This window comes from Hakea prostrata, chromosome 5 (genome assembly GCF_041222555.1).
Source record: "Hakea prostrata isolate BN-2017 chromosome 5, UWA_Hpros_2, whole genome shotgun sequence".
Classification (NCBI taxonomy): Eukaryota; Viridiplantae; Streptophyta; class Magnoliopsida; order Proteales; family Proteaceae; genus Hakea; species Hakea prostrata.
In genome coordinates this window covers 40,043,756-40,070,610 of record NC_142604.1, presented here as the reverse complement: position 1 = coordinate 40,070,610, position 26,855 = coordinate 40,043,756, and the positions used below count along the sequence as shown (strand labels likewise).

The 26,855-nt window shown below is 37.1% G+C and overlaps 1 protein-coding gene across 1 annotated transcript; it reads right to left on the bottom strand.

Annotated features, from left to right (window-relative positions):
- Positions 1-1,546: 1,546 nt before the first annotated feature.
- On the bottom strand, positions 1,547-26,195 carry LOC149015966 (uncharacterized). The gene is made up of 8 exons (XM_089156643.1): positions 26,131-26,195; positions 24,594-25,382; positions 23,509-24,161; positions 23,160-23,322; positions 22,623-23,046; positions 21,975-22,192; positions 21,430-21,527; positions 1,547-1,788 (listed from the first exon to the last, which is right to left on the bottom strand). The coding sequence occupies exons 1-8, from the start codon at positions 26,193-26,195 to the stop codon at positions 1,547-1,549; spliced, it is 2,652 nt and encodes an 883-aa protein (XP_089012769.1).
- Between the last annotated feature and the right edge of the window lie 660 nt (positions 26,196-26,855).

The window sequence follows — 26,855 nt, the reverse complement described above, 5'->3', positions numbered from 1 at the left end:
TTTAGTTGCTTCCCAACCCAATGAAGACCTCACCATTTAATTTTGAGATCATAAACATTTAGGCATTAAAAAAAATTAATTAACATAGAAGATAGTAAATGATTATCAAGTAATTATGTATAATTTAACATGGAGTTGCAATTAATATTGATTATTATTATAATTGATAAAGTTGTATAATACAATATTTTTATTTCTCAATTTGTAATTCTTATGCTGATTTTTCTATCCAATCATACTTAGAAAATTCATATTTTGATTCAAGAAGCAATTAAAGGTGCTTGGAGCAAATTTGACAACTAAATTCACAAACTTATTGGCAGTTTGATCAACCTTCTTATTTTGTGCGTAACTTCCCCTAGAGCTTCAATTTAGGTGATCTAAGCTAATATGGAAAGCCAAAAATGCAATTTAAAATTTTCTCTTGAGAATCTCCTAGAATTAAATTACAAGATGGTGAAATAATTGATGAATGAGATCGTGATCTATGATACCATGTAGAAGAGCAAATTTTGAAGTCGTCATTTATCTTCGAGTATTGGAAGCAAAGAAAATCATCTACTGACATACCTTCATATAATTTCAAATATTTAGTACAAGAATTACCAGCTATAAAGGAAAGAACAGAGAGACCCTAATCCAAATCTTTGATTCAAATCAGAGAAAAAAATCAGAGCATCTATAAAGGAAGATCTTTAGAATTTAAATTATCCAAACAGCATATCGTTGAACCTCGTGTCTAAACTCCCACTCAAACAGGAGCTCCTCCCAAGTTCCGCATGGATCCTTCACATATCTCGTCAATCATTTCCTCTGTCATGTAAAGATGGCGTTTTACGATTGTTGATCTATCACAGATTCACTTGAACTTCTCTTTTAACCCAATCATATGCTCACTCTTTGTGGATCTGAAGTAGAAATCTGGGAAATCTTGCTGATGAACACAGTTGGATGGATTAGCTGAGCAATAGCCAGCACTATGGCTGGACCCTCAGAGTGTTGTGCTTCATAGATTTCTACAACTGAACTTGTTGTTGCAAAACCCATTCCTTGATGATCTTTGATTGATCTAAAAGCTGTGTTTGAAAATCTAAAATAGAGGAACTGAGTTAAAATGGAAGGGAAGTCTATAGAGAGTAGCAAGCCGATGATCTCAGATGAAATTGCAGAGATAGATGCATGGAGTTTTATAGAAATCGATGGGAAGTTTGAAAGATCTTTTTTTTTGCTAAAAGGGTCATTTTATAAAGCGAAGAAGAAAAAGAAAAAAGAAAAAAAAACAACAATTAGAACCTTAAGGAGAACCAACCTCGCTCACCCGCAACAACAGTTGCCCCCAATACACCTTTCCTCACTGGTTCCGACTCACATTTGATAACTATTAACCAGTAGAATTGGGCACTTACTGACATCCACTTTTGGTTCATTAACACACAAAATGTCTAGTTGATGAGTCATTAACAAAAGTTTAAGAGCCCTCTTCCCAGATGCATTACCCGCGAATATTCCAAAAGAAAAGCTTCATAGTAACAGTTACATAGCAACACTATCCTCTCCCAATGAGAGGCTCTAAAGCTGCATCTACTTTCTTGAATTCCTTTGCCATAGAACCCTTTTTACTTATTAACACTTTCCTCACTGCATGAGCCTTCTTAGGACGACCAAGCTTTCGACGAGGAAAAACTACTTCCAATTGCAGCATTCCATCACTTTTCAGCCTGGCCGAACTCTGATGGGTCTCACTAGATTCCAAATCATCCTCCCTAGTTGTTTGAATGGATCTACTTGCTGCTAAGCAAACATTTTCTTGAATTTAATTATAGTTCCTTAGACTTGGTCGAAGTTGCCTTTTCTGAAATCCTATTTTCCTAAAAATAAGTATTTCACCGAAAAGTAAGAAGGTTCTAATAAGATCTGCGACAAAGAATCGGTAGAACCTGCAGAAGCTAGGATTACCGAACGTTGAGTTTATCACAGGGTTTAGATTCAGCTACCATTAGAGGGATTGAGTTTGTAAATTTATAAAATCTGAAACCCTTAAAATGTGAAAGGAAAAAAGTATTTTTTATTTAATACCTTTGAGTTTTAATCTGGAACGTTAGATATATATTTGAGGACGTGGTCGAATCTCGACCGTCGGCTGTTGGCAGCAGCAGCTGCGGCAAACAAAAATCCATGAAACTCTTAGATGTTGGGGTAATTTATCCTATTTTGGAGAGTAAGGGGGTAAGCCCAGTTCAAGTAGTGCCTAAAAAATTTTGGAGTGATAGTAGTGACCAATCAGGATGGTGAGTCAGTTCCTACTCATGTTCAAATAAGTTGGTGGGTTTGTATTGATTATAAAAAACTTAATTTAGCAACTCGAAAGTGTATTTTTCCTCTCCTTTTTATTGATCAAAAGATTGATTGGTCATGCTTACTATTGTTTTCTAGATGGATTTTTAGGTTATTTCGAGATTGCTATTGCACCAGAGCATCAAGAAACACCAACTTTAATTTCCCATTTAGTACATTTGTGTATCAAAGGAAGCCTTTTGGTCTTTACAATGCTCCATATACTTCTCAAAGGTGTATGGTGAGTATATTTTCTAAGTACATTGAAACATTATAGAACTCTTCATCGATGATTTTAGTATATTTGGTAATTCGTTTGATTGATTGCCTTGAAAATCTCACATTGGTTTTGAACAAATGCATCAAAACTGATCTTGTGCTTAATTGGGAAAAATGTTATTTCATGGTTGAACAACTAATAGTTTTGGGACATGTTGTTTCATCAAGAAGAATAGAAGTAGATAAGGCTATCATCAAGAAGAATAGAGGTAGATTAGGCTAAGATAGATATTATTTCAAGTTTGCCTTACCCTGCAAGTGTGCAGGAAATTTGATCCTTCCTTGGTCATGCAGGATTTTATCAAAGATTTTCCAATATTGCTTCGCCCCTATGAAAACTACTACAAGAAGATATTGTCTTTGAATTTGATGAAAAATGCGAGGCATTTGATCAATTAAAGAAGCTTTTGACATCTCTACCAGTAATCCAACCCCTATATTTTAATATTTTCTTCGAGATTATGTGCAATGCAAGTGACTATGTTGTGGGAGAGGTTTTGGGTCAAAGAATTGGCAAAGCACCCCATGTCATTTATTATGTCTCAAGGACTTTGAATGTAGCTCAATTAAATTACTCTACAACTAAAAAAGAGATTCTATCTATTATATTCGCTTTAAGAAAATTCTAATCATATTTATCGGGTGCTAAAGTGATTGATTTTTTTGATCATGCAGTGTTGAAGTACTTAATGGAAAAGAAAGAAGCAAAACCAAAGCTAATTAGGTGGATTCTACTTCTACAAGAGTTTGAATTGGAGATAAAAGACAAAAAAGTTTCAGAAAATTTGGTTGTAAACCACCTTAGGCCTTCGGTTCATTCAGAGGATAGCTTTCCTCTGCATACAACTTTCTTAGATGAGCAATTATTTTCTACTAAGTTGACACCTCCATGGTATGCGAATATTGTAAATTACTTGGTCACTAGTAAGTTACCTTCAGGATTATCATAGACAAGAATAAGGGAAAAGCTAAAGAGTGCTAAGCACTAAGTATGGGATAATTGTTACCTATGGAGACATTACGCTAATCAAATGATAAGAATGTGCATTCATGAGAACAAATTCATTTATATCCTAACTTTGTAATTCTCATGCATATAGATGACATTTTGGCTTGAAGAAGACAGTTTACAAGGTACTAGAAAGTGATTTTTATTAACCTTCATTATTCAATGTATATCTATTTTGCAAGTCATGTGATAATTCCCAGAGATCAAGTAGTACATCCTGTAAAGATCAAATGCTATAAAATTCTATTCTTATCTATGGAATTTTTTCTGTTTAATAATTGATATTAGGGGATCATTCCCTTCATCTTTTGTTTTTATTTATATACTACTTACAGTTGATTATGTCTCTAAGTGGGTGGAATAAAAAGCCACTAGAACCAATGATTTTAAAGTTGTTGTAGATTTGTAAAATTGTACCTCTTTGTTAGATTTGGAATACCGAAGGTTATCATAAGTGAAAAAAATATTCATTTCTGTAATAAGACAATGGAAGCACTATTATGAAAATTTCATGTGTTGCATATAGTTTCATCTCCTATCATCCTCAAACTAATGGGCAGGCTAAGTTGTCTAATAGTAAAGACAAACGTATCTCAGAGAAAATGATTCAGCCTAAGAAGAAATATTGGAGTTTGAAACTAGATGATGTACTATGGGTATATAGAACGGCTTACAAGACACCAAATGGTATGTTCCTCTATAGAATAGTGTTTGATAAATCATGTCACCTCTCTATGGAATTAGAATATAAAGCATATTGGCTGATAAAGCAGTACAACATGAATGTTGATGAAGCAGATAATCATAGAAAATTGTAATTACAGGAGCTTGAGGAGATGTTGAATGACACCTTTAAGAATACAATGATTTACAAGGAGAGCAAAAAAAATTTCATGATAAAATGATTACTAAGAAAGGATTTTTGTCATTAGTTAAAAAGTTCTTCTTTCTCACTCGTAACTCAAGCTATTTTCCTAGTAAGTTGTATTATTGTCAGATTTGTCATTTTGTTGTTACTAATGTTTTTTCCTATAGAGCATTTGAAATTTGAAGCTTAAAAACAGACAATATTTCTAAAGTGAATGGTCATCGTTAAGGCCTTCTATGAGGGATTCTAAATAGAAGATGTGGATGCAATGTAGCATGACGACCCAACATACAAAACTAAAGACATTAAACAAAGGTACTACTGGGAGGCAACTCAATTTTCTTTCATTCAGTTTATTCATTTAATTTTTTTCTCCTCTATTTGATTGGTCCACTATTCTTTATGTCAGGGTAACATTTTTGCATTCTCTTATTTTGGTATTAATATGGACATTTAAATGTGAAGAGGGAATTACATTTATGCTTTGCTATTGGTTGGCAAGTTTTTTCTTTTATGATGTTTCATCTTTTATGAGTTTAATGGATTGTATAACCAATGGTATAGGCTGAATTCAATGTTGATGAATCATGATTAGTTAAATTCTTTGAAATCACATTTTAATGGATGACTGTTTTGATTTTTAGTTTATAGAAAAAAGATGTTAGAAATTCATACACAAATTGTTGTAAACTTTTGAGCTTAAGAGCATATATTATTGGTTTTTGCTCCGTTTTTTTTGGATGTGAGATAATCGTTCATAGTTGGATACTTCTAAAACTTATTTAGTTTTACATGTTGAGATCACACAATTGAATTAAATACATACAAATGACAAAGACACTTAGGATTCACTACTTCTTTTCTTCTTCTTTTTGGCTTTTTTTGATAGCCTACCCTTGATTATTACCTCTAGGAGCCCACTTTGAATCTTAGCTTTTTTTATTTGATAATTCACCACTATATAAACCTTATTAATCATTTTTATTATTTTCTCTCTGTTGAATCTTAAATTGAAGGATGGTTGAGTTATTGATATGAAATATCAATTTAGTTAGGAAGAAAGTAGTTGCCAAACTTGCTGGACTTTGGAACTAAATTGATTCCAAAGGAAAGGAAAAAGAAATTTTGAAAAAAATCAAGTATTTTTGAAACAATATCATTGTGCTAAATACTTCATCCCCCCCCCCCCCCCAACAATACTACTTTGTCCTTTTGCTATTTGGTTTTCATAAACTTTTTAGAAATTGATTATGACATGACATTGTGATTCAACTCATTTCTTTGATTTCATTTAACAACCTGGATGTGTGTTTGATTCAATACTTAGTGGTGGAGGCATGGTTTCTATGCAAGCTTATGGTAACTATCCTTCCATGCTTGATTTGAGTGATTTGTTACCCTTAAACACTTAAGTGTATAGAGTGAATCCTAGTGAAAAGGTATTGAGTCCCGATGCATCTTGAATCTGATGATTTATTAAAACTAGTAGTTCATCCATGTTGATTGATGGAGTTTATTTGAGATTGATGAGTCTTGATTGGAATTGAATATATTTTTGAGTCAGGTTAATTACAAGTATTAGAAGAGAATGAATTTTCACAAATAATACTTGAGGACAAGCAATGGTTTAAGTGTGGGCAAAATTGATAAGGCTGCATATTATTTTATTTTTCAATTTGCAATTCTTATGCTGATTTTTCTATCCAATTATACTTATAAAGTCTACATTTGATTTAAGAAGTAACTAGTGGTGCTTGGTGCAAATTTGACAACTAAATTTGTAACTTTTGGTAGTTTTGACAAATCTTTTTATTTTACGCGTAACTTCCTCAGAACTCCAATTTAGGTGATCTAAGTTGATATAGAAAGCCAAAAAATGCAATCTACAATTTCATCTCTTCAAAATCTCCTATACTTATAGTGTAAGATGGTCAAACAACTGTTTGAAGAGATCGTGATCTATGTTGTCATGTAGAAGAGAAACTTTGAAAGTTATCATTTATCTTCGACTATTAGAAACAAAAAAGAATCATCTGCTGACACACCTTCATATAATTTCAAATATTTTTGTAGAAGAATCATTAGCTGATGTATCACCATTTATTTCCTCTTCACAAAGAATCTTATATATTCTTATGAATTTAATTTCTAGAAATAGAGAGGTTAACCTTAGGCTAAGAGGAGAAAGAGAACAAAGAAGACAAAAGAAAATTCACAAATTTTTTTTTTTCTTCTTCTCTATTTTGATGATTTCTTTATCATGCAAATATAAGCTTTCTTTTCTAGTTTGAGGGGATGTTGAACCCAATCTCGGGTACGCATTAATTAATATTGTAATATTATTCTTACTCTTTTTTCTTTTTCCTTTTTTTTTTTTTTTTTTTGAATTGATAGTGTTATTGTTAATTAATTGATTTTCATTTGTGCATGTTTGGATTAGTTTAGGTTTGCTAAATCATTCATATGTAAGTCTTTTGCCAGAGTCGAGACCTCGATCCATAATTATTTTCGATCTTGATTCACATGTGGTAGTTAGTGGTTGCTATTCACCAAGGACAACACAACTTAAGTTAAGCAAATCAAGCTTGTGAATTTGTTGCTTAGATTAACTTTTTTTTTTTTCCTTCTGTTACTTAATGCAATCGTTGAAATAAATCTAGAGAGCTTGTTCTAGGTTGTCCAGTGATTATGCCTAATCAAAGTGTTTATTTTGATTAGATAGCTACAAAAAATTGGGGTAACTGAGCTTATTGTTACATATGGTTAACAATTTTAGATGAGAGTAGGCATCACATTACAATTAATTTTTCTATTTAAGAAAAGGTTGAAACTGAACCTAAAATTGTAATTTTTAATCAGATTATTTCTTCATTTAATTTATTTTGCTCTGTTTCAATTATTTTGCTATTTATTTTTTAACAAACTCTCCCTTCTTGTTTTCAGCACGTTTAACTTGGAATAATAAAACTAGGATGATATAATTATTTTTTATGCATTTGACATGCATTAATTATATTGTAAAATAAAATTCAAATTTTAGGTATTATTTATAATTCTATGAAATCAAATGATTAAGGACTTCTAAAAAAAATAGAAATGTAGTCATTTATCTTGACTTCATACTTTTATAATATTATTATTATTTTAATTTAGCTTTTTTTTTTACCATTTTATATGACTTTCTTTTCTCCTAATTTAATTCCTTTAAATAGTTACAAGAAATGGTAAAGATATTGTAACTATTTTTTGGGAATTGAATTAGAAAAACCAGGAACAAGAAAGTTGTCTAAAATAGTAAAAAATACTAACTAAATAAAAATATATTTAAAAGACTTTACTATAAGGGCAATCTGAGTAGTTCATAGTAGAATAATTGTTGGGCGATAAAAATTAGGACAAAAATTTGGGATTTAGTAATTCTTTTCAAAAATAGAATCCATTTTTTTTAAATATCATTGGAACTGTGGAACATTGCAGGTACCAACCAACTTGTTGTTTGTAACATTGCAAGTACTAGGCTTGGAGTTGTTAGTCCTGTCGACGGTGGAAATGATTGTCCTGTAGTTGATTTTTTAGTTGATTGTTTATCCTTAATGTGTTCTATATTTTTGGTAATCTTAATCAATGTGTTCAAATGTGTGTATCTTGAAGCACTGCTCTTATCAATATACATAAATGTGCATGTATTGATTAAAAGATCCTACAAATGCATCGATAGTGACCACTGCAAATTCCGTCATTCTACTGACCTCAAGATTTCCTTTTTGATACTTGAGAAGAACTAGAAAAATTTCATTGTGCCTAGGCACCTTGTTTTTGTTATCTTTTTAAAATAATTTAAATATATAAAAGCTTTCATTTTCATCAAGTAATTGTTTTTGAGAATTATTGTTTTTTTTTTTTACTATACTAAAAGAAACATAATTTTCCCCTGATGTAGAGTTATTATGGAGATTTTAATTTAACATGTTTAGTAGAAGTATGTTCTCTTTTTTATTCATATAAAATATTTTCATTGGTTTGATTATATCTTGTAAATGGGGTCTAAGTTTGGCGAGGAAGAATTAGGATGAAAGTTGTTAATTTTTCAGTGATGGGATGATGCAAAATGGCTTAACTTCTTGTAATTACAACTTAGTAATAAATTCTTTTTTATCGATGAAAAATAAATTTAGAATAGTTCTTTCAGAGAAAAATGAGGAAAAAAGAAAATAGTAGTTACTAAATTTAACATTATACAGGGATTAGCAAAAACATCTTCTTTGGTTTATTTCACACATGGATGGATTTGCAATCTTATCTAAAAGAAATTTAGTGGAAGAACAAGCATTTTGTTTTGAAAATTTGAATCTAGTGGAAGATATTTTAGCAAGAGAGGGAATAAAACATCAAACATTCGTGCATGTCGATAATTGGCCAAGATCAATTATCACAGAGATTGAGAAAGAGATGTAAATACAGATTTAATTGTTCATTTGATTCTTTCGTCTGATGGAGAGGGACTTCGATTTTCATGTTTTTCTGGGTTTCAAACAGGGTAAAACTTTGAGTCTTATTCTAAACATTAAATCAGTATATTACTGGTGGCACCTTGTCAAAGCTCACTGGGCTCTCCCTAGGAGAATATTTCTCCCTGGAGAGGAGCTAAACTCAAACAAATGAGTCTATTCCAGAACAGCAGCTAGAAACAAACATGAACTCGCTGAAAAGATTAAGGCTCTTTTTGGTATCAATTATCATTCTTAGTTATGAGAATTTTCATTATTTTAAATTGTTTGGCATCTATTTTCAGTTTTATTTTTATCTAAAATAATAGAAAAACCTCCAAAATCCATAATAGACTTTTCATCTATTATGAATTATGGTGAGAATTTCATTCACTTCATTTATGTGCAAGTTTACTTAATGTTTTATAGTTAAGATGAGGGTAAAATAGTCAATACATATTTTTTTATAAAAATCATACTTTTTCCCTCTTTTCTCACTTGTTCACTATTATTTTTTAATAATTTTTTTTATACCAAATTTATTTTTCATTTCATAATTTATTTTCAACAAAATTCACCAAACCATTTTTTATTCTTGACCAATAATGAATTTGTTGGGAAATGCCATGTCAGCATTTGCCACATCAGCCTCTATTGGTTTTGATGATAATAAGCATGAATTACTAATGGCTATATTGAGTTATGATGTTTTAGTTCAAGATGAGAACAAGTGGACCAACTCCAAGTCAAAGCCATATGCAAGTCAAAGCCAAGATCATGCCAAGACAGACATGAAGATGGACATGAAGTCTAAGTCAAGATGACAATGCCAAGATGGACATGAAGACCGTTGCACAAAATCAAGTCGAAGACCAAGTCAAAGATCAAGACTTAGGCTAAATCAGGGCTTAGGACACCTTTGCATATACACACATGTAAATACATCCATAATATGTAATCCATGTTACTAGAGTGACCTAGGACATGTTAGTAAGGTGTACAACGCTTAGGATTGTCAAAACGATCCAAAAATCCAAGCCATATCCCAGCCCAAAGTTGTTTAGAAAAACAGAGCCCAGACGGATGTCCGTCTGAGCAGACGGACGTCCGTCTGAGCAGACGGACGTCCGTCTGTTTTGATAACTCTGTTTCTCAGAAAACAATAGAAGGCCAGACGGAATTTCCGTCTGGCGGACGGATGTCCGTCTGGCAGACGGATGTCCGTCTGAGCCAGTCCAGGCCAGACGGATGACCGTCTGGGCAGACGGATGTCCGTCTGAGCCAGTCCAGACGGATGTCCGTCTGAGCCAGTCCAGGCCAGACGGATGTCCGTCTGGGCAGACGGACGTCCGTCTGGCCCAGATTTGACTATAACGGCTAGTTTAAAGAGAATATCCTCTACAGCTGTTTGCAACGGATACTTTTGAGACGGATGACCGTCTGGGCTAAAAAACAGGACAAAAATGTGTCCGTTTTCTATCCGTTGGGGATTGGGTTTTGGCACTCAAAGGTGCTCTATATAAACCAAATTCACCTCATTTGAGAGGTATAACACTCACACTTGATCACCCACTCCCCAAGTGATCCTAAAGCTCTCAAATTGCAAGAAAGCCTTGTGCTTTGCCTTTCACCTTCTCCCCAACCTTGAAGAACATACCAAGGTGTTAAAGTAAGCTTGTGGAAGTCAAGCTTGAGGTGATTGAAGGCTTTGGTGGTGCATACATTTCATATCTTGAGCATACAACTCTTATTGCATCACACGCACACAAGAGGTAAAGTGTCACACCTCTTGTTAAGGTAACATCCTTCTCTTGTATCTGTTTTCAATTCTATTCTAGGTAGATTAGAATTGGTTTTGGGTACTCTTGCCCGTGAACAAAGATTGGTTGGGTGCTCTTGCCCGTGAACAAAGATTGAAGAGGGTGCTCTTGCCCTAAGATAAACAAAGATTGTAAAGGGTTTGATCTCTACCCATTGTATTGAAAGAGAATCACTAGTGGAATACTCTCTTGAGTCCAAGAGAGGAGTGGACGTAGACTTGCAAAGTCGAACCACTATAAAATACTTGTCTTGTGGTTGCTTGTATTGTTTAGATTCATTTGAATTCTCAATTTATCTTGTATTTCCGCACAAACCGAAAAATTGGGACAATCCACTAGTTGCAACCTAATCACCCCGACGGACATCCGTCTGGGCAGACTAACGTCCGCTCGGGATGGCTCGGACGGACATCATCGTCTCGCCCTGCAGACGGTCATCCGTCTGGCTCGGATCGGCTCGAGACGGACATCCGTGCCGGCGACGGAAATCCGTCTCGCGACGGAAATTCCGTCTGGCCTTCTGTTGTTTTCTGAGAAACAGAGTTATCAAAACAGACGGACGTCCGTCTGCTCAGACGGACATCCGTCTGGGCTCTGTTTTTCTAAACAACTTTGGGCTGGGATATGGCTTGGATTTTTGGATCGTTTTGACAATCCTAAGCGTTGTACACCTTACTAACATGTCCTAGGTCACTCTAGTAACATGGATTACATATTATGGATGCATTTACATGTGTGTGTATGCAAAGGTGTCCTAAGCCCTGATTTAGCCTAAGTCTTGATCTTTGACTTGGTCTTCGACTTGATTTTGTGCAACGGTCTTCATGTCCATCTTGGCATGGTCATCTTGACTTAGACTTCATGTCCATCTTCATGTCTGTCTTGGCATGATCTTGGCTTTGACTTGCATATGGCTTTGACTTGGAGTTGGTCCACTTGTTCTCATCTTGAACTAAAACATCATAATTCAATATAGCCATTAGTAATTCATGCTTATTATCATCAAAACCAATAGAGGCTGATGTGGCAAATGCTGACATGGCATTTCCCACCAATCTCCCCCTTTTTGATGATGATAAACACATGAATGATTGGAAGATATGAATGATAATTAATAGCAAATAAACACTCATTCATATACATGTTATTTACATGCTTTTCATAGTGAATTCTAATTCATGTTTGTTATCATCAAAACATGGTGAATTCAAGTTTCATGTTTGTTATCATCAAAATCAATGGAAGCCGATGTGGCAAAATGCTGACATGGCATTTTCCAACAGAATTCTTGTACTTATTTCTTTTAAATAGGTATAATAGAGAATGAGAATTGATACAAAAAAGAGCCTTAAAACTGGATATGAAAATTTATTCTCCAAATTATTCAAACATAATTTGACAAAATATACGGTTCTAGCCCAATGAGCTTTGCTACAGAAACCATGAAGCAACATATTAACCTTTCTATATATATATAGTTAATCATACAAACTAAGAAACAGACCTAGTGATCTAACCAAGTAGCATGTATTGGCTGGAAATTCTGCTTTGCACATGCCAATAAGTTGTTATAATCCACAAGATTGAAGCAGTCGTGAGAAATTTGTAAAAAGCCTCTCAAATACCCTCCATTTGACTTCATATGATCGTGAATATGGGAACGGAAGGAAAACCTGCAGACGACAATAAAGTTAAGTAGATTAGTACCTTATCCAAGAAATGGTAGAGAAAACAAAATTAGGCATCAAGCGAACTTTTGGCGATTTCAGAGCATCAGTGCATCTTTAAATAGTCGGTCAATCATATCTATGACAATGCACCTTGTTGTAGTCCTGAGTTTTCACTACTTTATTTTTCCACTTTGCCACTCCTCCTAGGCTAAAACTTGACAAGTGAGAAGGGGACCTGGGGTTCATTGAACAACAAACAACCTCACTCATCCACCCACAAAAGTACAGCTCCATCTGACCTTTGAAGTGGCAAAATCATGGCCTCCTAGAAGACCTTTACGTACAGGCCTCCTTATAACTACAACTACCATCCCCTATTCAAGAAATCAGGAGTGACAAGTAGATGATCTCGACCTAAATTTTAGAATGAAATCTCTAGTAGTCAAGTCATGATAAAAACTGCCAAGGTCATTTCTATCAATCAGGAGGGGTTTTGCACAAATCTGCGAGTTTTTTATCACATAGGTAACCATTCTTCTCCAACTAATTTTTTAAAAAATGTATGCCACAATATTGCTGGATGATTATGAAATTAAAGTATGTTGAATACCGTAAACCAATCTGGTGCATAGAGTACATTATGGAGGATCAACGTGCGGCCCATTTGTAAGCTAAGTTGGACTGATCCAATGCCTTGAACATCAATGTTGGCATCATTGCATCGTTTCCCATGTAGATTCTATGCATTCCCAATTACACTTTGCGATAATTTATGAAACTGCGTCTTTCTTGTGTGACGTTCTTGGTTGCTCCTGTATCAACAATCCAATCTAATTGTGTTAAGGCAACCAAAACATGTGTACTCACAAAGGTACAAGGAAAAGATAAAGATGGTACCTTCTTTGACTCAGTGCAATCACGAGCAAAGTGTCCCTTCTTTTGGCAATTGTAGAATGTTATTTTGGACATGTCTTTCTTACCCCCACGCTTTCCAGGTTTGTGTTTGACCATTCCCTCCCTAGGTGTTGAGTTCCTGGTACCCTCATGATTCCCTCTCTTAAGTCTTTTATGTTTGGGTCATTTGCCCTTACATGTACTTCCTTGAGCAACAAGAGCAGTTGTGCGAGTCGCCTCTAGGCACTCCGCTTCCATCTCAAGGTGTTGAGCTAGATCAGCATACGTCTTGATGCTCTCAAGGTGAGCAAGTACTTGTTTCATTGGTGCCTAGGAATCAGGTAGGGTCCTAATCAAAACCTGGATCTGTTGCTCATTAGAAAGGTCATGTCTTGCATTGTAATCGTAGGGGTGATTGATTCGACCGAGATATTACCAAGGGAAACCCAGCCCAACCGACCGGAAACCGAGAGGCCGAGACCCGAGAAAGAAGAAGCAGCGGGCCACCCAGAGAGGACGGGCCGGCTGAACCAGAAGGGAGATGAGGCAAGGAAACAGAACGAGAAGACAAAGGAGGACGGAGGCCCACGGTGAAGGCACACCACAGGAAGCACGACGGACAAAACCCCAGGGGAGACCGGGCCCAACCGGGCCGGCGCAGGCGACGAGGCGAGGGCCGCGACCAACCACCGACCAAGGGGCGCGGCAAAGGGACGCCAAAGCAACCCGAGCCACCGAGCGCCCCAAACCGGAACGAACCAAAGACCCGCAAGCACCCGCACCGGAGCGGGGACCGGGAACCCGCACAAAAGGAGCACCCCCCACGCCCGAGTTGAGACGAGAAGAGAGCACCGGCAAACACCGAACAGCCAGACACCAAGGAAAGGCAGAACAAGACAACCAGACAGCAAGCGAAGGAAGACAAACCAGAAACGAACAACGAAGACGGACCCAGACAGAGGGAAGGGGCCAGACCAAACCAAGAAAGGCCCACCACAGGCCAGAGCAGAAGACAAAGGAGGACAAGAAGCAAGCCACCAGAAGACCAGAGAGAGACCGAAAGCAAAACACCCCAAGGCCGCACAAAACACAAGACCAGGAAAGGAAGCCAAGGACGATACCGAGAAGGGAGGCCCCAAGCAGAAACACGAGAGCACCCCGAAGACCGAACCACCAAAGGAAACCAAAAGACGAGGCAGGGAGAGGGGGACCACGACAACCACACAAGAGACGAAGGGGGGAGGAAGAGGGACCAAAGGAAACGAGGACCCAAGGCAAGAAGAAGGAGAGAAAAAGGAAGGAGGACAAACAAGAAGCAGAACAGAAGAAAAGAAGCAAAAGAAAAGAAAAGGAAAGAAGAGAAGACAAGAAGAAGAGAACACCAAGAAAAGGAGAAAAGACAAGGAGACCAAAGGAGAAGAAGAGAGGAGACGGGGGAAAGGAGAGGGGACAGGGAACACGGGAAAAGGGAGGGAGAGCCGGACACCCAAGGGAGACAAAGGAGAGAGGGGAGGAGGAGGACAAGGAGGGGAGAGACGGCGGGAGCAAGGGGCAGGGGAAGACCGGAACCAAGGAGGGAGAAAAGGGGGGAAGGAGGGGAAGGAGACGGGCAGGGCGAAGGGAACACGGGGGAGGAGAGACGGGAGAAAGGGGGGAGCGGGACAGGGGGGAAGGAAAGGAGGGAGGAAGGAAGAGGAGAGGAACAAGAGAAGAGAGGGGACGAAGGGCACCAAAGGGGAGAGGGGGAAGAGGGCGGGGGAAGGACAGGGGAGAAAGGGAGGGAAAGAAAAAGGGAGGGGGGGACCAGGAAGACGGGAGACAAAGAGGGAGAAGGAGAAAGGAAAGAAGGGGAGAGGAAGGAGGAAAAAGAAAGGAGAAGGAGGAAAGGGGAGGAGGGGGAAAGAACCGGGGGGGGACAAAGGGGGGGGAGGAGGGGAAGGCGGAGGACAAGGGGCAAAGGGAGAAAAAGAAGGGGGAGAAGAGGACGGGAAGGGGGAAGGAGAAAAAAAAGAAGGAGGGAGAGGAGAAGAGAGGGGAGGGAAGACGTTGGGGGGTACAGGGAGGGTGGGCGGGGGAGGGCGTGACAAAAGCAAGCAAGATAGGAGACAAAGATTTGATGACGGAGTTCAGTCCGAGGACCTACATCTCTGGGACTCAGGTACAAGTCCAATCTAATATGGGATTGTTCGAATACACTTACAGATCAAAGGAAAAAAACATAGCAAGAATAATGGTAATCAAAGCGGAACTAGATAGCTCTTCCTCAAGCAATCGAATGCACACCAAGTCGCCGGTAGCAACTTCGATTTGCAGCGGCAGAACTCCAAAGATCAAGATCGCAAGCCATAGTGACTGAAGAACAGAGAAGAAAGAAACCCTCGTGCGAGACCCAAAACCCCCAAATTGATTTGCGTACAATAATGAGAACCAAACCAACATATTTGGATATATACAACATATGAACCAAGCCGGTTCAAGAGGAACTGGCTCATCCTGAAATGAACCAATTACCAGATTACTCTTACAAATCTCCCCCTTAATCTTTAAGCATAAAAATACTAGACTTCAACCGTCATCGTCCAAGTGTACCTGCAAGACACAAAAGAAAAGAGACCAACAGTACAAAGCAAACACAAATATGCAAAATACCTAGACATGTGCAACTAATCATGCAACAACAAAAGACTCCCTGCAGGCACACCATGCAACAAATGCAACAGGTAGAGAAGCCCCTAAACAACAACTCACAGTTCACAACTCAACCACACAACCATGGAGAGTAAACATGCACAAACTACTCATACATCTCATAACAGAGATAAAAAGAACAAGAGCTGTAAAAAATTGGGCAGCATCTCCCCTAAAAATGCAACATATGCAAACCCGATAAAACATAAAAGACTACAAGACACACACCATGTGAAATCCCACCTAACCCTAACCTTGCTGCTATGCCAAATGCATACATACCATATGCATTGTTTGCTTTATTCTCTGTCGTATGAGTTGCCTAGTTTTGTTTGGTAAAAGTTTACCCCTGAAGCTGATCTATTCTCTCGACTAATTCTTTTAGTGCCTTCTATTCCCTTAGATAGGAGAATGATCTTAAATCATTCCTATGACTGATCCTTATATCCCTGCTGTTCTAGAGTGGATCTCCATACTCTCTATAACCTTGTGAATTCTACACATGATGATTTCGAAGGGAAATCAAATGTGATCTTCATGATTTGTTAACCCTTCTAAATGTTCCTGATTTCAAAGCATTTAGATTTACTCCTTTGTTTTTCTTCTTACAAAACACTTATTGTTATTTGTTCTGGTAAATTTTGGGAGAAGGAAGTCAAGATAAAAACAAAGTATCTCCATCTCTTTCGAAGCCAAGTACTCTCCCAATTTCGAGGACGAAATTATTTTAAGGGGGGGGGGAGAATGTGAAATCCAGCCCAAACCTAGCCAGGACACCCTATCTGTTTTGGGTGAAGAAGGGCTTGTTTAATGTTTGACCTAGAAGTTGGATCTTAAGTACAGTGTTGTTATCCTTAGAAGATCCTAGGAAGTCAAGTCAGACCTTCCCTTAGTGTAGATCCAAAGACCCGGAGTGAAGGAAGAAGTCCTTGTGGGCCATCTCAGTAGAAGACATGGTATTTGACCTGAAACCCATGGATATTGATGATGGTGCTTCCTTATTGAAACCTTACTTGATTTGGAGTTGAACTGAAGAAGAACTTGGTTGATGGGCCGAAAGACTAGTTGGACTTGGTTTAAAGACATCACTCCATACTAAGTAAGTAGTATGATGTGTTGAAAAAAGCCCATCCAAAGATATTGAAGTTAGGCCCATGAAATCCCTATTTTTGGGCAAGCTGTCTAGGAAGGGGCAATTTGGTAAAATTCTGTTTTTAGGGTTTTTAAAAGCTTTATTTATTGGAATTTCGTGGTAAACAATCCCACTAGGTTTCTAAGTCTCTAGAGAACGTGGGAAGGACCTTAGAACCTCCTCTTTGACAACCAATCAACCAACAAGGGCAGTTTGGTCAGTTTGGTGAAATCCTTGCAATTTAGGGACTTTTTATGCTATTTAAAGGGGGGAACTCCATGTTTTTCACTCACAATCAGTTCTAAGCCTTTGGAGAACGTGGAAAGAGCCCTAGAACCTCTACTCCAAAGCCAAGGATGATCCTTAAGCATCCGTTCAAGTTTCTTCATCGGTTCTTCTTCTAAAAGGTTAGTAATCGATTTGTTTCTTCTTTGATTCATTCTTTCTTCTATACTTATGATCTTCTGACTATGAGAAAGGTATTACACTACTGTAATGGCCTCTTCTCTAATTCTTTTAGCCCTAGAGGGGAATTCACTCTATATTCTTGAAGCCATATGACGATGATTCTTGAATTTGACCTTACCTAAGATCTTGATCACTCCCTCATTATTATTCTACTGATTTTGGTGATTGTGAGAAAGGTCTCACATCAGTGCTACAACCTTTCCTTCTATCCCCATGATTGTTAGGTTGATTCCCTCTTTCCCCCATCCTCAGAAACCAAAAGTAAGGGTTATTATATGAGAGCTTATTTTGGGTAACTCTCATGAGAGGTAACCAAATTAGGAAACTCTAATCATTTATTAATTTTTAGACCCTTTCCAAAGCCATTCTTGATTTTGAAATACTAATGAGATGTTTCCCTTATCTATCTTGGGTGATTTGTGAGAGTCCAAATTGGGTACTCTCATGAGAGGTAACCAAATTGGGGAATCCAAATCCACTTTTAATTCATTGGATCCTTCCCCAAAACCTTTCTTTATTATGATTTCTTTATATTTATTCCCTAGGGTGAATCTTTATTCTCCCTCGTCTTTCTGTGGGATACACGGATTCTAGTTGGTAAAACCCTAAATGTAAGATTAGAATTTCTTTCCTTTGACTTTAATTAAGAACGTTGTTTTCTCTCATTGTTAGACCTTTCCAATACCTTTTTTGATTTTAAAATACTATTCTTTCTTTCTTAGAGTGAATTGATCTTGAAGTTCTTGAAACCATATGGTGATGTTCTTATTTCTTGATTCTTGACTATTCTTTCTTTCTTAGAGTGAATTTCCCAATTCACTCTATATTCTTGAAGTTCTTGAAACCATATGGTGATGTTCTTGTTTCTTGATGTTATTGCTTCTTGATCTTACCAGAATCATTGATTACTCTCTTGTATTGTTTTTCCTACAAAGTTTATGGTTGTAGGGAAGGTTTCATACCATTACCATGACCTTCCCTTGTGTCCTCATGATTGAGGAGTTGATCCCTAATGTTTCTTGGACAATTGGAAACCATTATATGAAGAGATTTTGGGGGGTAACCCTCATGAAAGAATATACAAATTGGGTAACCCTCATGAGAGAGTATCCAATTGCGAACCCTATTATTTCTAATCCTCCCCAATTACATTCTTGATTTTGAATTGCTAAGCAGATGTTTCCCTATCACTCTGTGAACTTACCTTGGGTTATCTTGAGAACCAATCTAGGGGAACCTTCATGAGAGGATATTTAATTGAAAACCCTAGTCCTTTGTTAATTATTGGGTCATCCCCAAAGCCTTTCTTAATTATGATTTCTTATTCTATATTCCCCTAGGGTGAATCTTTATTCTACCTGGTTCTTACATGAGATCCTTGGACTATATGCCTTAAAACCCTAACTTCTTGGTTCAAATCAAGAACCTATCTTTTTACCTTGATTTGATACTTTGACTTTCTTGGATAGTCCTAATATGTTCTAGGATGCTCCCTATCGAATTTTGGACCAATTGGACTTCAAACGAGGAAGTTATGATCAAATTAGGGTTATAGCCCCGTACTGTCCCATTGGTCGAATGGGTCAGTAGACCAACCAATCGACCAACATAGACAGTAGCCTCAAAACAGCTTTGTTTGCTTTTGTTTGACTTCTAATCTTCTAGGTCTTATTCCTAATCATTATTATATGCTTGTTTAGGTCTTAATTGCTAGTCTTGGACCTCTTCCTCATTAATTCTATGGAATCCTTTAAAGATTACTTAAGGTAAGGATGGTTGATCCCTAATAACCTAATATGCATGTTTACTTGTATTTGTTTAGAATTACATGATTGTACCACTGTTGTACTTAGCTCTTATAATCATATGGTTGTTGTAGTTCTTCAACTACAGTAGCACTTGTTCTTCTTATTCAATTGTTATTTCAATTATGAATGATTATATGTTGTATTAACAGTTTTGCTTGTGAATGACTGATTGGGAATGTGATTGCCTAGGTTGTGATTGGGGAATGGGGAATGCCCTTTTGGCGTTCCTGCCTTTGGACACCAGTGGAGGTGGTATGAGACATTTTCCTATGGTGCCCCTTGGTACTTTGATTACTGGTTGACATACCTAGGGCATGTCTAGAAGTGTTTGGCTAGGATGTCCCTATTATATCAGACCCAATTTGAAGGGAATTGAGACCGAGCAACCCGTGGTAGCAATGCGGATTTGTGTGGCACTTCAGATACTGGGTTACATCTGTTAAGGACATGAATCACATTGCGGATACTTGTGAGAGGCCATTCATTGGTATAGTTGCAGATGTGGAACATAGGCCCCTGAAATCAAGACTGGTAACCAACCCGTGAGAGGAAATGGGAACTTCCTGTTAGCGTGATGTAACTAGCCAATAGGGTTAATGAGTCTGTAGTCCGAGATGGTGGATTTCATAAAGATACGTTGACTCTAGGGAGAAGGATACCGGAATGGATTCCGGGATGGGAGGAAAGGAAGTATCTGGATCTAAGTTGATATAACTAAGTAGAAGACTTGCATTGGCTAGGCTTAACCCTCACATGCGCCAATACTTGACCAATGGTGATGTGAGAGAGCGGTGACCTAAACCCCGGCCACGGAATGTTCAAGATGGATGCCTTAACCCAATTACCATGGCAGACCCAAGATATATTAAATGGTTGAGGGGGAGTGATTGACAACCCAAAGAAGTATGGTGCTATGACTTAAAGCATGTTTGCCAATAGAGACCAGCATACATAGAGTTAGAAGCATATTTGCATTGTTTGTTTCATATCATGTTGCATTTTGTATGGTTTGCTTTCATGTATTATTATGTTATTATGGATTGAACTGCCTTGTTGAGTTCTTTTGAACTCACTCCTTTTTGCAATATCTCCTGTTAGACTTCTCTGCAGGTAATACTACTACTGTTGACTATGATGGTCAGTACTTTGAAGACCAAGTTGATGATTATTTTAGTACTCAAGGTACTAACTATGGTGATAACGTTGGTGAAGACTATCAGTACGAGATTGATATTTATCAGGAGTAGTTCGGCTTTAGCACTTGAGTGCTAGCGATGGGATATCATTCCATCTTTCTTTTGACGTTTATTAGCTTCGCTGAGACTTTAGTTTTCCGTTCCCCTTTAATGTTGGGAACCGGTTGTAATCTTCATTTTCTTTTAATCTACCTCCGCTTGTCTGTGGAGTGATTTTCCACCGCACTCTACATTTGATTGGTATCATTTTTCGCACTCTGATTGTATTCTTGAACCGTATCTTGATATTTTGATTAATAACGTTAAACATTCTATTTATTCTTGCTTTTGATTATATTATTGTGCAAGTGGATATGATCGTTCCTAAACTTGATCTTTGGGGCTGTGGATCACTCATCCGGGTATTCCAGATAGGGTACCAGCTGGTTGGATGTGACACACCACAACCTAAAAGAACAAGTAATATACAACTCAAGACTACAGAATATATATATATACACAATAACAACATCACCAACTCCCAATAAATCAAGACAATGTAAAAACTTGGAAAGAGGCAAGGCCTTGGTACCACAATCTGCAGGATTATGCTCAGTACTTACTTTTTCAATCAAAAGCACACCATCAATCATTTTTTTCTCTAAGGAAGAAGTATTTAATATCAATGTGTTTGGTCCTATCATGATAAACTGGGTTTTTACACATGAAAATAGCCCTTTGATTATCAACAAATACAATAGGCTTATTCTTTAAAACACCCAATTCACATAACAAACCATTTAACCGTATGCACTCCTTCACACATTCAGATGCAGCAACAAGCTCAGCCTCAGTAGTTGACAAAGCAACTACAGATTGTTGTTGCACCTTCCAACTGATGCAATTATCAGATAACATGAAGAAATAAGAAGATAATTATTTCATGTTATCTTTATTACTAGCATAATCAGAGTCAGTATATCCTTCAACAATTAGGTCACCAAATGAGCACTTGAACACAAGACCTTTATGAATAGAACCTCTCAAATATCTCAAAAGCCACTTGAGAACAAGCCAGTGCTCCTTACCAGGATTGGACATAAATCTACTCAATACACTAACAGTGTGCAATATCAGGTCTAGTACATATCATGAGATACATAAGAGAACCTAAAAGACTAGAATAAGGGACTTTAGACATTTCAATATTTTCAAAACTATTTCTAGGACAATGATCATTTGAAAGTTTAAAATGTGCAGCTAAAGAACATTAACTGGTTTACAATTCAACATATTAAATTTCTCAAGAACCTTTAGCAAATATAAACTTTGACAAACAAACATTGTATCCTCCCCCTTACTCCTGTAAATTTCAATCCCCAGCACCTTCTTGGCTGTCCCAAGCTCCTTCATTTCAAATTCAGACTTTAACTTGCTTTTCACATCTTGAATAAGATTGGAATCAACACAAGCAATCGATATATCATCAACATAAAGTATTAGATACAAAACAATAGATTCTGAAACGAGAAAATAGAGGCAACTGTCATAAACACTTTTCTTAAAACCAACACTCAAAACAAATGAATCAAACCATTTGTTCCATTGCCTAGGGGCTTGTTTGAGTCCTTAGAGGGATTTTTTTCAACAAGCAAGCTTGAGTCTCATCTCTTGCTGCCGAGATGCCTAAAGGAAGTTGCATATAAATCCTTTCTTTTAAGTTGCCATGAAGAAAGGCAGTTTTGACGTCCATTTTCTCTATTGTCATTTTTGCCTGAGCAACTAGGGACAACAACAACCTTATAGTCTTATACTTGGCAACATGGGGAAATTTTTCATTGTAATCCACCCCTTCTCTCTGGACAAAACCTTTCATAACTAATCTAGCCTTATACCTCTTGGAGTTGTTCACCCCATCATCTTTAATTTTAAATATCCACTTACAAGGTAACAGCCTATAGTCTTTGGCCTTATCAACTAGCTCCTAAACCTGATTTTTATTCAATGATTCCAACTCCTCATTTATGGCTTGAATCCACAAATCCTTATCCTTGGAATCTAAATCTTCCTCATAGGAACTAGGTTCATCAGACCCAAACTTAGAAACTAAATAATCAGTCTCAAGGGCAAAACTGACTAAATACCTCTTAGGTGGCCTAACCTCTCTACTCACTCTATCTTTTGCCAGCTGGTAACTACTCAAATCAGGAGCCCCACCCACCTCTTCAGTGGAAGTCACAGGAGAGGGCATTGGTCTAATATCAATGTCAGGAACCACAACCACAGGCTCATTATTACTAGAGCTAGGTTGAGGGGAAGTCAAGGGTTCTTTAGGTTCATTACAATCACTAGTCTGAATAGGATTAAAAGAAATATCAACCTGCTCTAAGTCAAATCGAGTGAAGTCAGTCAATCTTTGATTAAGCAGATTAAGATTAGTATTGTCAATGGACAAGGGAATACATTCTCTCTAAAGAGAACATCCCTACTCACAAAAGTTTTTACACCAGGTATAGATTTGTCTCACAACTTATAGCCTTTAACACCCTCAGGATCCCAAAAATATACACTTCTTACTCCTAAGTTCCAACTTGCCAATGCTTTGATGAGCAAATGCCTCACAGCCAAAACCCTAGGGTAGTCTAGCTTGGGGGGCTTCCCCCACCACATCTCCTCAGGAGTTTTAGAACCTAAGGTCACATAAGGACATCTATTAATCAAGTGAACAGCTGTAGTCACAGCCACACCCCAATACCCCTTAGGAACTCCAGAACTAATAAGCATGCATTTTATTTTATTTAGGATAGTCTTATTCATTCTTTCAGCAATGCCATTTTGTTGAGGGGTAGCTTTAATAGTTCTATGCCTTTGAATACCTTTGTCTTTACGAAACCCATTGAACACTTCATTTACAAATTCTAACCCATTATCAGTTCTTAAAGTTTTGACTTTCTTTCCACTCAAATTCTCAACCAAATCAACCCATTCCTTAAACCTGACAAATGTTTCATCCTTGGACTTCAATAAGAAAATCCAAGCCCTCCTAGAGTAGTCATCAATAAGGGATAGAAAATAGGAGTTTCCTCCATAAGACAAGATAGATGCTAGTCCCCAAAAATCAGCATGAATATATTCCAATTTGGCACTAGATAAGTGGTATCCAACCCCAAAGCTCGACATGTGTTGCTTACCTAGGATGCAGGACTCACAAAACTCTAAATTTTCAATTTTATCCTTGCAAAATAGGCTTTGTTTCTTTAGAGCTTGTAGACCTCTATTACTAATGTGCCCCAACTTAGAATGCCACACACTTGTACTAGTTGACTCACTAGACAAACAACAAATACTAGATACACCATCAAAGTATATACTACCATCAAACACATACAAACCAGACTGAGAATTACCTTTCAAACATGTATGTGAATCTTTAGAAATAGTAAGAATACCACCAGAGATACTTGTATCAAATCCAGCACTATCAAGGCTACTTATTGAAATCAAGTTTCTCTTTAAATCAGGCATATATCTTAACATCATGCAAAGTGAAAACAGATTTATTGTGAGTGAGCAATTTAACTGTGCCAATGCCAACCACATCACATACATCAGTGTTTTCCATAATTACTTTGGCATTTTCTATCTTAGTCAAGTGTGTAAACCAATGCAAATGATGACACATATGGTAAGTACACCCAGAATCAGTAATCCATCCATCATGCCTATCACTATCAGAAGTAATCAACACTTCACAAATATCTTCATACACATTAGCTTGACTATTACTAGAATTAGGCATATCAGAATTAGATGTCTCGTTTTCTTTCAGTTTTCTTTTGTATGCAAAATAATTTTTCTTAAAATGACCCACTTTCTTACAAGTAAAGCATCTCTTAGTGCTAGAGTCAGATTTATTATTCTCATTGTTATTCTTGTTGTTATTGGCATGATTGTCATTTACCTTAACCTTCTCCTTGGGTTTCTCTTGTTTGTAAGAGCCATTGCCCTTAACAAACAAATTTCCCCACTACCCTTAGCCTTACCGAAGCCCAGCAACTCTAACTCCCTATTCTTTAAAGCATCAATACATTGGTCAAGGGTAATATTTTGACAAACATATTTAATAAAATTCTTAACAACAAGATAATCATTATGAAGGAAATTTAACAAGATGATAGATAGGTTTTGGTCATCTAATTTACTCTTCTCCTCAATACTGGCTAAGTCTTGAACTAATTTCTTAAATACATCTAGACTTTGATTTAGACTGATAGCAGGATCCATTTTAAAATCATACAATCTTTCTTTTAAATAAATCATGTTACCCAAGTTCTTTTTCTGATAAATTTGTTCAAGTTTTGCCGACACTTTGATAGGAGTGTTATCCTCTTCATCTATGCACCTAATAACACCATCAGTGATGTTCCAAAGCATGCAACCAATTGCATTCTCCATCACTTCAATCCTCAACACAGGGTCTATGCTTTCAAAAAAAGCATCAGGATCATCTATTGCTTTAAGGAGTCTTTGTTGTGCCATGAGAGCCTTAATCTTCCTCTTCCATATTCCAAAATCCCTAGTCCCATCAAACTTTTCTATGTCTTCCTTGGAACTCCCCAGTGGAGCTTCCAAATTTAGGTACCTAGGGTTTTCATCCAAACCTACAGGTCTACTAGACCTTGTGGTAACCACACTGGGAGGGGAACCCTTCCCAGGTAGACTCAGCCCCTTACTTAACTCCACTTTTAAACTGGTAAAACTCACAAATCAATATATACAAGAAATAATTAAAAAATACTGATATAAACAATTCTGAAAATTAATTACAAGAACTAATCTAACCACAAATTGTTGCTAAGCATGTGCAATTTACAGTAGCATCAAACTATGCATAATAGTTAACACACAAGGCCAATATAAACCAAATAAAGTGCCTGGCTAACAATAATGAATAGATAATGCAAACAAAAAATCAGATTACTAGCACATGTTATTCCCACAGATTAAATGAGTAATTAATCTATTAGAATTCAATCTCATACATAGGTTATCACAATTACTGAATCAAATAGGTCAAAAAATTAGAAAACCGAATACCAATTGGTAGACTATAGAAGTGCAGAAACATATATAACTAGGAATTTGAACAGTAATCAAACCTATATGCCATATGAGATTATACAAACCGAATTAGAAATAAACTCACAAGAACCCTAATTCGGTTCCATCGAATCACCAAGCCACCAAGGCTTTGATGCCAATTTGTAATCACAAGGGTGATTGATTTGATCGAGATATTACCAAAGCAAGCAAGATAGGAGAGAAAGATTTGATGACGGAGTTCTGTTCGAGGACCTACATCTCCGGGACTCAGGTACAAGTCCAATCTACTATGGGATTGTTCGAATACACTTACAGATCAGAGGAAAAAACATAGCAAGAATAATGGTAATCAAAGAGGAACTAGATAGCTCTTCCTCAAGCCGTCGAATGCACACCAAGTCGCCCGTAGCAGCTTCAATTTGTAGCGGCAAGAACTCCTCCGATCAAGATTGCAAGCCATAGTGACTGAAGAACAAAGAAGAAAGAAACCCTTGTGCGAGACCCAAAACCCCCAAATTGATTTGCGTACAATAATGAGAACCAAACCAGCATATTTGGATATATACAACATATGAACCAAACCGGTTCAAAAGGAACTGACTCAACCCAAAATGAACCAATTACCAGATTACCCTTAGATGCATCTTTTAATTTGTGAACTATTTCCTTGACAGTTCTAATGCACTCAGTCATTTTATGCTTGGGGTCCATTTGGTACATCTCAAACTTGAGGATCATACCTCATAGTCTGGTTGTGGATGTACCACTAAAAGCACACTTCAGCTCATCCCACATGGACTTAGCTGTAGGAAAACCTCATATTCTCCTTGAAGGTCATCTTGTATGGCACTTAGCATGAAAAACCGCGCACTTTGGTCTTTCTTAACCCAAACATCATACAAATCTTTATCTCTACAAGACTGGGTAGTCTCTCTTCCCAAGGGAGGATTAGTCGATTAAGTCATTTCCGTAGTAAGATGCTCTAGGCTATCTTGGTCATTAATGTAGTACTGGATTTTCCGTTGCCACTTCTCAAAGTTCTCATGACCGAAAAGTTTCTCACCCAAGAGTAGGTCAGCGATCACATTTTTAGAGGCCATCTAGACTACATCCAGAATGC